The 15,578-nt window shown below is 42.1% G+C and overlaps 2 protein-coding genes across 3 annotated transcripts; one reads left to right on the forward strand and one right to left on the reverse strand.

Annotated features, from left to right (window-relative positions):
• Positions 1 to 627: 627 nt before the first annotated feature.
• Positions 628 to 2,550, reverse strand: ndufa7 (NADH:ubiquinone oxidoreductase subunit A7). Its single transcript, XM_030780652.1, has 4 exons — positions 2,469 to 2,550; positions 2,076 to 2,125; positions 1,734 to 1,871; positions 628 to 815 (listed from the first exon to the last, which is right to left on the reverse strand). Exons 1-4 carry the CDS (start codon positions 2,517 to 2,519, stop codon positions 725 to 727), a joined length of 330 nt encoding a protein of 109 aa, XP_030636512.1. The 5' UTR covers positions 2,520 to 2,550; the 3' UTR covers positions 628 to 724.
• Positions 2,551 to 5,164: 2,614 nt separating this feature from the next.
• On the forward strand, positions 5,165 to 15,052 carry puf60b (poly-U binding splicing factor b). Of its 2 annotated transcripts, XM_030779976.1 has the most exons (12): positions 5,165 to 5,215; positions 6,161 to 6,247; positions 6,532 to 6,627; positions 6,712 to 6,801; positions 7,822 to 7,872; positions 9,719 to 9,880; positions 10,148 to 10,240; positions 11,374 to 11,587; positions 12,840 to 13,030; positions 13,429 to 13,546; positions 13,691 to 13,986; positions 14,493 to 15,052. In XM_030779976.1, the coding sequence occupies exons 3-12, from the start codon at positions 6,547 to 6,549 to the stop codon at positions 14,790 to 14,792; spliced, it is 1,596 nt and encodes a 531-aa protein (XP_030635836.1). In that variant the 5' UTR covers positions 5,165 to 5,215; positions 6,161 to 6,247; positions 6,532 to 6,546; the 3' UTR covers positions 14,793 to 15,052. The 2 variants fall into 2 exon arrangements, with proteins under 2 accessions (XP_030635836.1, XP_030635837.1); XM_030779977.1 differs by lacking the exon at positions 7,822 to 7,872.
• The last annotated feature ends 526 nt before the right edge of the window (positions 15,053 to 15,578 follow it).

The raw sequence follows: 15,578 nt of genomic DNA on the forward strand, positions 1-15,578 counted from the left end.
CGTCAAAAATCATAAGAACTTTATTGAAGCATGGAGAGAAAAAATATTATTGTGGAAAAAACATTGAAATTGGATTTAATCCTACATGCACAAACTGTGCCTGCGCGTAATTTTAGGAATAATATGGTTGCTACATTTTTTTTAACATGCAGACGATGGACAGGTCATCTCTCTATGAACATGTTAGTCATACCTCTAAGAAGAATAGATGTTTGTGATGGGTTGGGGCATATTTCTCATCTGCCTGCGGTTGATCTGTATATGTATCTATTAATTTAACTGTTTCCTACGCAAACAAATAACTTCCAGTATGGTAGCTATGCATCATGTCTGTAGTAACTTCCAGTATGGTATGCATTATGTCTGTAATAACTTCCGGTATGGTATGCATCATGTCTGTAATGCTACAATTTCAAGAAGTGTGTATATTTCGATGTCTCAGGCTAGATGTGTACTTGGCAGATGTGGCTAACTTACCATTCTAGCATTGTATATTCGGAACCAAAACTTCTTCTGTACTTAATCCACGTGACGTTATGAAATCCATCTGCGCCTTCTTTTTATTGCACCATTTGATTAGTGTGTATGAATTCATGGTATGTTTTGACACAAGAACAAATCTGAAGTCTCCTTTATATACAATTTTATTGACTATTAACATTTTGAAGTAAGAGCACAGGGGATCTACAGACATAAATGAAGAGACTGCAGGATGAGGGAGGTCTTAAAGATACGGCTGGTCAGAAGACAGCGGCAGTTCCTTGAGTGGTGCCCCAGGAGTAACCGGACGCTTGGAGGCTGTTACAGCAGCTTCACTGTGAGAAGATTAAACCAGATATCAAGATAAGTGGAAAATCATTTATTTAAACTAAACTTAATTCCCCCTCGACATCCCATAATGTTATCCAAATAGCACAAAAGCAATCTCATTTCCAGTCCTTCAGTATGAAGTGACACTTCAACCAAATATCTATATTACACACCGATATGGCCAAAGTTTAGTGTATCCAATGGAAACCTCATGTTCTAAATATGCTCATTCAGAAAAGTTAACTGTATCCATCTCTTTGAATAGAACAAATGGTCAACAAACGTACACTATTGACACCAAAACCAGTCAGCATTAAGGGAACTGTTTATAGGCAGAATTAAGCAAAAGGACCTGCCTGCATGATATAATGAAGACATCTAAGCCATAATACTGAATGAATTACACAGCACAGAGTGGTGTATGGGCCCTGATTTTGGCAATTTTGTCTACAATTTCAAGAGCGAGCACCTCAGGAGTGCATCAGTTTAACTTTACTGCTTGTTTTATGGAAAAGGTATTTCTTGATAGAATCTTAACTCATTTTATTCATAATTTGTACACAGTAACTATTTATTCCATGTGGAGACGCAGGGACGCACTACAGCGGAAAAAGCATAAATCATTCACACACAGTGGCCCTCAATCCAGTCTTTAACTCCACTACATAAAACTTTCTTTTCCCCTCAGCACAGTTAAGTCAAGTCAAGATTTCATCCTCAAATGTCTCAACCTCTCAGAGCTCCCAATGTCAAGCAAATATTTTCAATGGCTTGGAGCATCTGTGTGTTGGTTAAAAGCCACTTTACTAACTAGAACAGAGTGATGAACACACATACACCTACACATGTGTGAAAATGCAAGAATTACAAGTCCAAACAAAGAATACCAAAAGACTTTGAAACGGGACGGTCTGATAATTTACCTGCCCGCTGTCAGAGCCTTCTGAGCTGACATCACAATAGTCGGAGGGACAGACTCCCTCCGCCCGTCTCTCTGGAGATAATAGTTATTTGCAAATTTGTGGCTGGGTCCTACTGGAAGTTTGGGTGGGGGTTGAGTCCTGGATAAAGTTAAAAAAAAAAACAAAAACACACACACACACACACACACAAATGTACAATCTATATTATCTTTCTGTCCAAGCACGGTTCTGGATGCAGCCAAGTCTGTGGTCAAGAAACGTTACAGCTCGTTCAAGCATCATAATATACAACATTAACAGGTTAACATATTGCGGCTTCGTGCCGATTACATGCATACGTACCTCTTAGAAATTTCACCATAACGCAGCTGAAGTTTTGCCTGAAGATCGTGCTGGAGGGAGAATACGCAGGTGTCAAAACAACCGGGCGGGCCCAACAATATACACTAACAAGCTCTACTGGGATCTCCAGATAAAGTATTTGTTAATTAAAATGCTAATTGGATGGACTCCAGACAAACCAGCAGCTGGGTAGAAAGGTATTTACAGGTGCAGCAGTTACATTTTTAAAATGTCAGTGATTAGCAGCATTCGAAAGTCGATGACATCTGCAAACCTGTGCTTCAAAGTCTCGGTTAATAACGTTACCAACCAGTGTAACAAATCAGACGCTACATTAACTGAGGATTGAGGTAATTACAATTATGTTACATGACAAAGATAAACAAAACTTACTCCTGACAAAAAATTTCGAATCCTCTGAATGATTTTGGTGGCCGACGCCATTGCTGCTCTGAAGGACAAATAAAATCGTCTGTTTTTTCTTCTACGATTAAAGGTCTTAAATTTACGTTGGGCGCATTACTGCCATCTATCGAACGGTGGTAAGAGTAACAAGAAGTTGCACGACTGCAGTCTCAAAAGCGATTTCTCGTGTGCTATTTCCCCCCGTGCATTCTTGGGTGCACGTAAAAATGTAACAGTATGAAAATGATATTTCTCAGTGCAAAGTACACATATTCCATGCCGATTATCGTGGGTACAAATGACAATCAAAAGATATTTCCCCACGAAAGAGGTAAAGCAGGTGAACGGAAGTTCATGTGAGTTACCCAAGAACTACTGTGGGTTCTCCGTTTATGACTGGAACACGGACAAGTCGCCTCTTGATGATAACAAGAGATACGACACTTTTAATTCAATAAAGGCTGTTTTCCAAATCGTGTTGTTAAATGCTCTAGCCTGTCGCACAGTAAGTGAAAACTGGAATGGATTTACACACATTGCTTGTGTAATGACCCATTTAAGCGCAGAAGAGCGGTGGTGGAAAGTGCTAGATTAGTCTCAACATGTTCCTGGAAAGATATGCTGGTAATACCAGCCACAAACATAAGCAACATGAAAGTTCCAGTTCTTCACTTAGAACGTCGCAGTTGAGCATTAGGATAGTGCTCATGTCTGGCTTCTATTTGCAGTGGTTTTTGTTCCAGACTGCCGAACTATTGGTGACTATACAGGAGCAGTGTTAAAAAAGATCTTACTTATTTGAGTAAAGACTATCTGAGTTGAATGTCTCTGAACAATATCACAGATTTCATACCTCAGTGGGCTGTAGATTAGGTTGTATTAAATAGGATTTTCTTTAGTGATGTAAAATGAAAGCCAGACTAATTAGGAAAGCTATTATTCATTTGGCCGTTGGGTTTCCAAACAATGCAGTTATGCAGCTCCTTATATACAACAAACATGACAAAAATATGAATTCTGTGTGCTCATATTCTAGGCTTGATGTAATTGTATCTAATGAGAAACTGATACATTCAGAAAAAGTGTTAAGATAAATCTTCCAAATTAGGCAACCATGATCAATTTTCCTCCTCATGTTAAGATGCCTTTGAAAATATTCATTGAACCTCCATAAAAGTTGTATCTGTATCTGTATCTTGAATCTGAACTAAAATCATTGCCACACATAAGGTAATTGCTCATCGAGATAAGGTCTGGTATTTTGCCCAAGAGGTGTGTGGGAGGTGTTTTGTCTGAATGTTCTACCAGGGAAGAAGAAAAAGAAAACAATATTTAAATGATCTATGTGGTTTGGGTCGCTAAAAAGATGCCATTACAACCAAGAATCACATCATTCTGGGTTATGCCAGACTGTGAATTTCAGATATGTAAATATGTTTTAGCCCATTTATAAAATTGATGTTCATTTCCTTTGGATTTTAATATTTTTCATAGAGATCCAGATTTAAGTGTTTTGTTTACGTGAATTTCACCAAAATTAAATGGTGTTTTTTTTTTGACTGTTTGTTTGTTGTTGTTTTTTTTGGGGGGGGGGTGCATTTTAGAGGACCATTACTGTACTTCTTCTAATTCTGCCAATTTTGTTTGTAGCTGTAAATTTTGTGTATCGATGGCTATAATCTCCTTTACACAAAATTGCCAGAGCCTCTAAATTTCACAGTGATTTATCTTTCTGACCTCACAACACAACAGTGATGTTACAGTGGCTCCAACACCAAGCCTGTGTGGAGTGGACTAAGAATCATCACAGACTTCAGGGGAAAGGGCTACAGCATGGGGGAGGTGTCTGCTTCTCTTCCAGAGGAGCTGAACTCCTTCTACCCTCGCTTTGAAAACAACGCCAAACCGGAGCTTCTGCTAAAACAGGACAACTGCCCACTTCGAATATCTCAGGCAGATGTGTGTCAGTCCCTCAAAAAGGTAAACGCACACAAAGCTCCTGGTTCTGACGATATCCGCGGGCTGTGCTCTCAAAGCATGTGCATGTGAACTGGCAGGTGTCTTTACAGACATCCTCAGCCTTCTCCTGCAGCAGTCTTTGTAGTCCCCATGCGTTTCAAGAAGACCACCATCATCCCAGTCCCGAAGAAAACACACATTCTATACGCTCCACAATGCTTGGACCCTCAAGACTGATTACTGTCTACATTGCTGACATCAGCCACTTTAGTTCAAGATTGTACTGTGCTCCATTTCTCTCACTGTTTACACTATGACTGTTTACACTGTTTCCACCTGCACTTTAAAATTGTTACACTACCATCAGTCACTTTAACTTGCTCTAATATTGACTGTATATTTTGCTATATTTCTACCTTTCTATATATTGTACATGTATATTTTTTAAATGATCTTATCTACTCTTTTATTGTCACTGTTAGCATGGACCATGCAAAAAGCTACACATGAGTATATTTATAGTTCAGTTTTTCTCAGTCAGCTGGATTTCGTTCTGTTAAAAGTCAGAACAGGCAGAAAATTGTTATTCGTCCGATCTAATTGTTCTCAGTTTCCCGGCTGAGGAATACTGCTTCGAATGTTAGCGCTTTCGCATGGTTCAGTAAGCCTGCGTGATACGTTTTCTCGCGATATTTCGTCAACTCGGAGCGTGGAGAGAGTAGTAGCCTGGATCTCATGGATGTGTGTGTTTCATGGCTGTGACACCGGAGATTGCGGTAATAAAAAATAAATTTGCGCACTGAAATGAATTAATTTATATAGTTTCGATGTATGGCATCGCTTCGGTTAGTCAAGATGTGTACAGTTACTCCCGCAACGCATTGAACTGTACACCACAAGTAATGCGCTTTGTGTAATGGGGCCTGCGTTAAAATTAGGACGTATTCGGCTGCTAGCCAGTTAGCAGACTAAGCTAACGAGCTACCCTCACCGCGCGCTTTTAATTTTTCTGTTCGCTAACTTCACTAATTATATTCCAGTGGTTGCAGGTTATTTTACGCATATATTTCTGTGAATATTGAATAAGGCGTTTGTTTGCATAATGGCTTGAGTAATATTTATCTAACGCGAATTCAATATGGCTTGAATGAATCAGTAACGTTAGCTAAGTTATCTTGCTAAGAGGCGCGCTATTAGCCACCAACAGTTCAGCCTGCTAAGACGGTTGACCAGCTGGACTGACTCAAATTAACCTTGAAACACACCTGCAATAGCTAAACATTTAGCGTGCGGTAACAGGAACATAAATTCAATGGTGGTTCGTGGTCAAAATGAACTTGACTAGCCCAGCTAGCTTGTGTTTAACTTGTGCACATGTGATGGTGGTGTGTAGCCACCTAGCTACACAATACCTTTACGATGTCTGTATGAGCCGTCCAAGACATTAACACTGGAACGACTGCACCCCATGGATATTTAAGGGTGCACTTATTAATTGGAAGGTTAAGCCTAGGCGCGTGGTCTCGAGCCATTAGTATTAGTGTCAGTTAACGTCAGATGCATAGAGCCGGGTGGGTCGTTCTTAGAAAATAATTAATCTTAAAAAATGAAATAACACGCCTTGCTATAATATTTGCTGTTGAAGCTGAATCATGGCCAACGAACATTTCCAACGTGATGCTAAGTGTTACGACTTTTTATTGTTTTTAAATGTCCCACAGGTCCTTGAAAACTTCTGAACGCTGTTGAGAGAAGACCGTCCTCACTTATCTTGACCCTGGTCGCCTTAACGAATTGCAGCCTCGTAGGTAGGTCATGTCTAAACCTCATTGGTCCTGCTTTTTGTCCTGGTTAGCTTTTATAAGATCCAACGGCGCGGTTCGCAACTACAATCTAGTATTTTCTCCCTTAACGTATGTTTGTTACGATACGATTTGGGAGCATTAGAGTAACATCACACTTGAATATTTTGTGCAGGAATGTGTTTTTGTTATTGCGTGGTGATAAGGAAACCATTAAGTGCATTTCCCTGAAATATTGCTTGTGTTTGTGTTTGCCTTCACCTGTACTTTTGTCCTTTTGTACGGCTCAGAGAGGCAATTTTCTGATGATGGAGAATGGACAGGGCACAGGCTCCAAGCTTGGCCTGCCGCCTCTCACTCCAGAGCAGCAGGAGGCGCTGCAGAGGGTAGGGTCACGCTATTAGTCAAACACAGCAAGAAATTGCCTGGCATGTGTAGCTATTGTTTGACTCACTCTCTCTCTTTCCCAGGCAAAGAAATATGCTATGGAGCAGAGCATTAAGAGTGTGCTGGTGAAACAGACCATAGCCCACCAGCAACAACAGCTCACCAACTTGCAGGTGAGTCAGTATTGTTGTCGCCGCATTAAAAGTCATATCTCAGAGTATCTGATGATTTTATAGAATCTTATACCTTCTGAATGTCTCTGTGGTTTGCCCAAAACTGTAGGATCAAAATAGACTATTAGATACACAGACGTAGCTGCAGACCTAATCTCTTTGCCAAACAGTGCGTTTGAACCATCTGGTTCTATGATGTCCTGGCGTCTGTCTCACTGAGCCCTTAGCAACTGTTGTAATGATTGAGTCTTCTAATTGGGCTGAGTCTCTAAAGGGACTAAATGTCTCAACTACCGTTTCACATCTTTTTTCAGCCTGAACTATAAAAACCCAACTGTATGACAAAGAAATATGGACACTTGAGCAGTATCCCTAATTTTGCCACCAAAGTTTTTCCATCTACATGAATCTTGTTTGTGAAATTAAAGTGTAATGGATGACACAGGCTAGGATATTGGCCACGTATTAATTATTATTACTGTCAAAAGCTCAGTGTCAGCGTATGTCACAGTTGTGGCTGCATTAACTGTTACACTTCATGGCATCCTCTTATTCTGATATCTCTCTAACATAGAAACGTTTGCTGTTAGTCTCTCCTCTCTGTTAGTCATTTGTTTGTGTTCCAACAAGGAATAATTCATGTCTTCCTAGGCTCTGTTCTGCTTTTTCTCTTTTTCAGAAACGCAAAAAAAAAAAAAAAAACCGAAGAGAAATTTAGTGTCAACACCTATCCTCTCTCTCTTACTTCCCACTTTGTTATTGTTTTTTTTTTTTTTTTCTCTGTTTCAAAAACTGTGTTGTGCTTGCAGTGCGGCAGTGTTGATGGGGCTGGGTGTGGAATGAAGATCTTTGACCAGTCAGAGACTAGACAGGGAGGATCTCGTGTGTCTTGTATCAGGAAACTGATGTGTGTTTGAAGACAAGAAAAAAAAAATGACCTTTGCAAAAAAAAAAAAAAAAAAAAAGAGAGATTTTGCTAACCTACTTTTTCAGCACTTTTCCATCTTTACTGTCTTTCAGATGGCAGCAGTGACAATCGGCTTTGGAGATCCTCTCTCACCTTTACAATCGGTCAATAGAATATTAAACTCTATTTGTTTCCTTTTTTTTCTCTTTGTGCGCGTTCTGGTGTAAGGACTGTTACCCTTCTTTTAAATAATAGCCCTCTCTTAAATGGCCAAAACACCTCTCCCAAAAAAAAAAAAAAGAATATATATATATATATATACATATATATATACATATATCTCCCGGGTTTAATACGGGAACCAAACGTTTTGCCTCAGCATATTTTAAAAGTAGACATGGCTTTGGACGGAGAGAGTGCGCGAGTTGAGCTTGTGATTGGCTGCCCATTCCATCAGTCAGGGCATAAGATATGGAGAGAGACTGTGGACTAGCCTATTTTTTAATGAGATCTATCGCTTTGTCAAATCGACCAAGTAAGCAATGAGATCCTACCACTGCCCGGTAGTGATTGGTTATATAGAAGTATGCTTAGTTGAGCCTGTTTTTTGGATGAATTATTACTGGCTTATTTTGGTTACATATATTCTTAACAGTATTGAGAAGTTGTTGGATAGTACTTCAGAAACATGGTCGAGCCCATGCTTAGGGTCTGTACTCACTATGTTGGCTGTGTATCTGAGGGGAGCAGTTCGGTGAGCCGTTTATCAAATATTCCAAATCTGTCATTTTTTTTCTTCTGCTCCATTTGCATGGTACCTGAGACGTACCTGACAAGATCTCTCTGAGCAGTCTGTGTGTGTGCGTGCGTGTGTGAGAGATGGGGATGTTGGAAATCCATGTCTCCTTTATAAATATGCTGTCGCGACTGTCATTGGCACAGATAGCCTACCCCTTGGCCTAGTGTCAAAGAGGGCTAGCAGTCACTTCAACAACTCAGAGTGAGAAATGTGTTCAGACACTGCTCTCTGTGTGGAGTCTCCAATTATTAAACTGTGGTAGGCTGAACTCAGCTCATCAGAACCATCCTGAACATCAAGACAGGAAAACCAAAACTGGGCATTTGATTGATTGTGAGATGATTGTGGGGGCAAGTTAAAAAAAAATTAAAATTATCCGTTGACTCTGCCATCAGAAAACACTGCCTGCTTAAAACGCAGGTCTAAAAACTCTCAGGTGGATTTCACTGATTTAACTGCACGTTACAGCCATGGTGCCACCAGAGTTTTGATTTACATGCATTTGCAGCCTTTTCTGCTTCATTGGAGTCCAGGTTAGTCATTAATTAGTGAGGGGGATTGCAAGCCTGCCAAGTCTTACTGTAATCAGCAGAATCGTCAGAGCTGAATTAAGGGACCAAATTTTGTGTGTACTTTGGCTAGTCTTACTAGCAAGATTTTTGATTATGTATTTCCATGTAAAACCAGTAACGTGGTGAGTGACTGATGAAAATATTTGCAATACCAGTAGTATGATGAGCTGATCAGGGATTTGGTAGTTACAGATGTAACCAGTCACTATCCAAGTTACTGGTTTTTGCATAGGCTTAAAGGAAAAAAAGAAGGAAGAAAAGACAGGCTAAAGATTATATTCAATCAGGCCCCTGTGTGGTGTTTTTTTTTTATCATACAACAACTTAGTATTACGCATTCCATACGTATGTGGAGAGTGGGCTAATTTTTTATGCATTTGTTCTGATTTGTTTAGTTTAATATGTAGAATCAAATCTCCAACTGAAGCTAAGAAAAATATACAAAAATAGAGAACGGAACAAAGAATAGTAGATCTTAGGAGTCTCCACCTATTGCTTCACATTTTATGCTAAATACAGTATTATGCTGATTGTGTGTGTGTGTATTTGTTTGTCTCACACTCTCTGACCTGTGTGATTATGCTTAGCAGTTGTGTATTTTCTGTCTCTCTTCCCTCCCTTCCTCCCCTGGGCCAATAGGTGGCAGCACAGAGGCAGCGGGCATTAGCCATCATGTGTCGGGTGTATGTGGGCTCCATCTACTACGAGCTGGGGGAGGACACCATCCGTCAGGCCTTCGCCCCCTTCGGCCCCATCAAGAGTATTGACATGTCTTGGGACTCGGTCACCATGAAACACAAGGTCGGCTCTGGGTTCGCTTTCAACTTTTTTTTTTTTTTTAGACAGTTTTATGAAATGACCAGGCTTTGAAACATTTTATCTGTCACTGCCTTATCTGTGTGTTTGCACGTGTGGTTGTGTGTGCGCGCGCGCGCGCGTGCATGTGCGCGTGCGTGCACGCGTGTAAAGGAATTTGTGGCTGGCAGCACTGATCACCGACGCTCTTGAACTTGGGCCAGAATGAAGATGAGTCTCTTTTGTGTTTCTCTCTCTCTCTCTCTTGTTCAGGGTTTTGCCTTTGTGGAGTATGAGGTTCCAGAGGCCGCCCAGCTGGCATTGGAGCAGATGAACTCGGTCATGTTGGGTGGGAGGAACATCAAGGTGAGTTTCCCCCAGCAGGGAGTGTGGCCTCAGGATAAAGTCCCCCTTCATCTCTTTAAAAGGCTATTCCGTAGTGAATGTGGAGGCTCTGCCACCGTCCCTGTTGGTCTTTTTCCCCTCGTGTCCTCTGTGTGTGTTAGCGAGCGACTGAGCAAGAGAGAGAGGGTGTGTTGTGTCGTTACAACTCGGTTGCACTCGTCTCAACGTTTGCTAATGTCTTACGTGTGTCAGAGTGTACGAGTGCGAACGCATGGCGTGTTTGTGCTTGTTTGTTCGTTTGCGTGTGTGTGTGCATGGGAGAGCGAGACTTTGCGATGCTGTGCTTCCGTGTTGCCATCACGTTCTTTTGGAGCCCAGTTTCTCTGTAGGAGCGGTGGAGGCTGAACGAGGGCGAGGCGACACGGCCACGCCCGCTCTCGTGACCCAGGGTGTGCGGATGATGGGCTGCGCCTGGCTGGTGTTGCTTGGCCGCCCCACCTGCAGCACAGATTCTGCACAAACCTGACTACAACCCACCACCACCACCACTACCCCATAACATACAGTATAACAGAAAGAAATTCACATGGGTGGTGTTTTTTTTTTTTCCCCCACATAAACTGGCTACATTATTTCGAGGCAGTTTCTCAGTGTTCACATCACACATACATGTTGCCCTATTCTGATCTCTTTCTACTTTTTACTGTCTTTAATGATTCATTCAGTTCTTTAACAGTTTGCAGTTTTAAAAGGACCACTTGCTGGATTTGTTTAGGAAGTCTCAACGAACTAATGATACTCAGATCAGTGTACTTGACTTTGCATTTTGAACATTACAGAACTAAACCACTCAGTTGGTCCCAGTCAGGGCTTGGCTGCTTACAGTCAGGTTTTTTTTTTTTTATTATTACTGACAGTCAAAGCTAGTGGGAAACTGGACCCTAGCTGGGCCAGTGATAGAAAGTTACTGAATTCACGTCAGCCGTTGCTTTCTTATCTGCTCAAAAACGCAGTAGAGCTCAGTATGAACATAGAGTTTAGGCATATTCTACACAAGCATCACCCACACGCGCAGGAAAACACACACACACACACACACATTATTACCAATACACTTCCACTCAGTGGGCGCTGTGCTGGTATGTGTGCTGTAGGTGGGGCGGCCAGGTAACATTGGTCAGGCGCAGCCCATCATCGATCAACTGGCTGAGGAGGCGCGCGCCTACAACCGGATCTACGTGTCCTCTGTGCACCCCGACCTGTCCGACGAGGACATCAAGAGCGTCTTCGAGGCGTTCGGGAAGATCAAAGGCTGCGCGCTGGCGCGGGACCCCACCACCGGCAGGCACAAAGGCTACTGCTTCATCGGTGAGCTGGCAGGGAGAGAGAGAGAGAGAGATTTGCCCTCTGTTGCGGTCATCGTTGTCATCATCATTTCAGTTTGCTTTATGAATGAGTGAGGAAGACAAGGGTCCTTTCCAAGCACTGTTAGGTTGCACTGGGAAGAGTAAGGATGGCTGCATGCATTTCTTTTATTTACTTTTATTTGTTTGAGACTTTGGTTTTTTTACATTAGCTCTGCTACAAGCTGATTGGCTGGTTTCTGTTCACAATGATTACATTGTTTTTTTAAAAAAAAAAGAAGCCACCACAGGAGCTGAGCTTTCCACAGCAGTCATTTTCTTTCTCTCTTTCTTTCTTTCTTTCTTTCTTTCTTTCTTTCTTTCTTTCTTTCTTTCTTTCTTTCATTCTTTTTTAGGATGTCTCCCTTGAGCTTCAAAGCCAAACTTGGCTGAGCTCTCAAAGCAATACACATTCATAACATCTATGTGAATATGTTATGAACATGTAATGAGTGGTGCGGAGGATTTGATATCTGTCTGTATGATAGTGTTGGTGTTTCTTTACTCTGATATGGAGTCTGAAACATCATAAGACTTGTAGGTGCAGAGCTCATGTCTGTGGTCTATAATGACACAGGTAGTCAATGCACAAGACTTACAGGCCACAGAATCAAAACAGAACTTAAAAAAACATCTTTTACACGCCCCCTTGATTTCATGGATAGAGAGGGATATATTTGACTAGTGTATTTCAAGTCTGGCCCCAGAGGTCTAGAGTCCTGTAGGTTATTTATTTATTTTTTTGCTTATCACAGACGTAGAGGCTGATCTTTCCCTGAGAAACAGGCCAGAAATCCCTGCTGAAATCTTGACCTCCAGGACCAGGGTTTGTGGAACCCTGGTTTAAAGCTTTGAAACAGTTATAAGGGCTTTTGTTGCCATTCACTGCGGGGTTTTGATGAGATACAGTTCGGTCATTTGAAAAGCATGGCTAATCATCCACATGATGTGTGAACGCGCTGGGTAAGGAACTTTAAGCAATGAATGAAAATGGAATTGAGAAATGTAACATTACACACCCAATTTCAGGGATCCTCTGTTACTAAATTATGTTACACATCATACAATTTCATCACCAAAACATAGCTTCAGCTAAGCACCACTGTGGACAGCTTGAGTCTTTGGTAAGCATTTGTGTTTAACCATGCAGTTATCTATCTCTCTCTCTCTCTCCCTCCCTCCCCAACTCCACTTCCTACCGGCTTTTACGTGGATAGAGTACGAGAAGCCTCAGTCAGCGCTGGACGCGGTCTCCTCCATGAACTTGTTTGACCTGGGAGGTCAATACCTGCGGGTGGGAAAAGCCGTGACTCCTCCCATGCCCTTGTTGACCCCGACGACCCCTGGGGGTCTGCCCCCTGCCGCTGCCGTGGCTGCAGCAGCGGCCACAGCCAAAATCACTGCTCAGGTGATAAGAGTGTAGTACTATACAAGCCCCTCCCCAGTAGTCCCTATAGAGAGTGGCTTTGAAAATGACTTGCTCCACAGACTGAGGAAAGATTTTGGCAGGTGCTTTGGAATCATTTAGCGAACCAGTTTGGTATTTATGACTTTTAACTCCAGCCAGCAGAGCTTGAATCACTTCATGAAAATGATTCAGTTGCGTGGGAAATTTTCATATCTTTCATCTGGTCATTTTGTTTTGAAGGAATATGATAACAGACAGCAGTCCCCGAACAAAAGAGCACAATGTTTTCTTAGCTCTTGACTCACATTGCGACATTGATGACTATGGAAACCGTGTAGCCCTCGATTCAAATCAGAGGTGTGACACTGCTCTCTCCTGTACTGGCTGTTGTTCCACAGGAGGCGGTAGCAGGAGCATCGGTCCTGGGCTCCTTGGCATCACCGGCTCACCTCCTCAGCCAGCAGATGGGCCTCCCACAAGCTGTACTGGCAGCGCAAGCACCCGGACTCATCACAGGTCTGAGATTAGGACGCCCGGACTTGGATCAGTCCAAAACAAAACAAAAAACTTTTCAGTCATTCAGAGGTTTAATTTAACTGAAAACTTTATAAATGGTTTAGTTAGCTTCTCTCTCTCTCTCTCTCTCTCTTGATTTCACAGGTGTAACTCCAGTCCGGCCGACTTTACCCGTTGTTCCCCAGGTGGGCCTGGTCAACCCCGTGCTCGCCTCCCCGCCCGTCACGACGGCAGTGGTTTCCATGGGAACGCCTACAGCGACAGCTCCGTCAGCGGAGGTGAAGAAAGAGGAGGAACAGCCGCAACAGCAGCAGAGCGAGGGGGAGCAGACTCAGTCTGACGGAGCAGGACAGGAGAGCCTGAGTGAGCAGGAGCAGCTGAGCATTAGTGGGAGCAGCGGCAGACACATGGTCATGCAGAAGCTCCTCCGGACTCCAGAGGTGAGGAGGCAGAATTATGGGCCTAGCTGACCACTCAGTACCTGGGCAATATTGGGAGAAGTTACCATTAATAATTATGAGGCTGGTTATGACATGGCTGGTTGAAGGATCTGTTTTTAAATTTTTTTTTGGTTTCTGCGACTTTTTTTGTGCTTTCTTTTTTTCTGTCTCTCATGCTTTACTTGCTGTGTTACTGCATTCCATTTACTTTTACTAAATGCTTTTATCCAGAACTACCTCCAAAACAAACCAAGCATATAGCCATTAAGGAGCTGTGTGTTGCAGAAGTACCACTGCAAAGTTCAGTAATAGACCAGATACAAATGCAAGAATGAAAGCGGACTACAAGTGGGTAAAAGCCCCCGTAACATCAGCTGTCGGGTACCTCAGACAAAAAGTATTACAATTAAGCACTGGATAGTACCAGTCGTAGAGGGCAGGAAAACGACATCATAAAAAGACAGTTCATAAAAATGTCACTTCATATCTCTCTCTACCTCTCTCAGTCCACGGTGATGGTTTTGCGGAACATGGTCGGCCCAGATGACATCGACGACGACCTGGAAGGGGAAGTGACGGAGGAGTGTGGAAAATTTGGCGCTGTCAACCGCGTCATCATCTACCAAGAACGCCAGGGCGAGGAGGAAGACGCAGAAATCATTGTCAAGATCTTCGTGGAGTTTTCCGGCACGGAGGAAATGAACAAGGCCATCCAGGCCCTTAACAACCGCTGGTTCGCAGGTCGGAAGGTCGTGGCAGAGGTGTACGACCAAGAGAGGTTCAACAACAGCGACCTCTCCGCCTGAGACTGCCCCGAAATGGCCGATGGCTCTTTCTCTTGCTCTCTCTCTTTTTCTTTCTCTCTCTCTCTCTCTCTCTCTCTCCGTCTCTCTCTCTCTCTCACTCACTCATGCCTGGCCTCGATGCTCAAACTCACTCAGCGTCCATCACTGCTGCTAGAGATTTGGGCCTGTTTTAAACTTGTAATTATTTTTTTATTGATGTTGATGATAATATTATTATTATTATTGAAAAAAAAAAATCCCTTTGGAGGGATTTGGCTTAAAAATGGATGTGCTCCATTTTTTTTTCTTTTTTTTATTTTGGTCATTTACTGTGAAAGACTTGTTTTTCATGTTTGTTTTTTTTTTATTGTTTAGTATCATTTGCAGGTTTAATTTTTTTCTAATTTGAAGAGAAGTTTAAAAAAAATGGTCCCCTTTTTCCTTTTTTTTTAAACGAATGACACCGTTTGCCCCACTAACGTTGTTTTAGGACTTAAAAAGATCGTGTTAGTGTCATTGGTTCCACTTTTACCAAAACAATAAAAACTTCAAATATGCCACTGTTTGGTCGTGAATCGAAAGCTGAGAAAATGTAAAATTGTTTTAGGCACTACAGCTGTAGTTTAGACACTTAAGTAGAAACACCAGGATTGTTCTTATACATGTTTCTTCCTTGTTAGAAAATTAATTGCGCAACAAGGGTACAACAAAGCGATGACAACGCATGACAATTTAAAATGGCTGAATTATAAGCAACCTTTAAAATAGTGATCAGACGTTAAAGGTAACGTCGTAAAACGATATATT

The sequence above is a fragment of the Chanos chanos genome, chromosome 7, assembly GCF_902362185.1.
Source record: "Chanos chanos chromosome 7, fChaCha1.1, whole genome shotgun sequence".
NCBI lineage: Eukaryota > Metazoa > Chordata > Actinopteri > Gonorynchiformes > Chanidae > Chanos > Chanos chanos.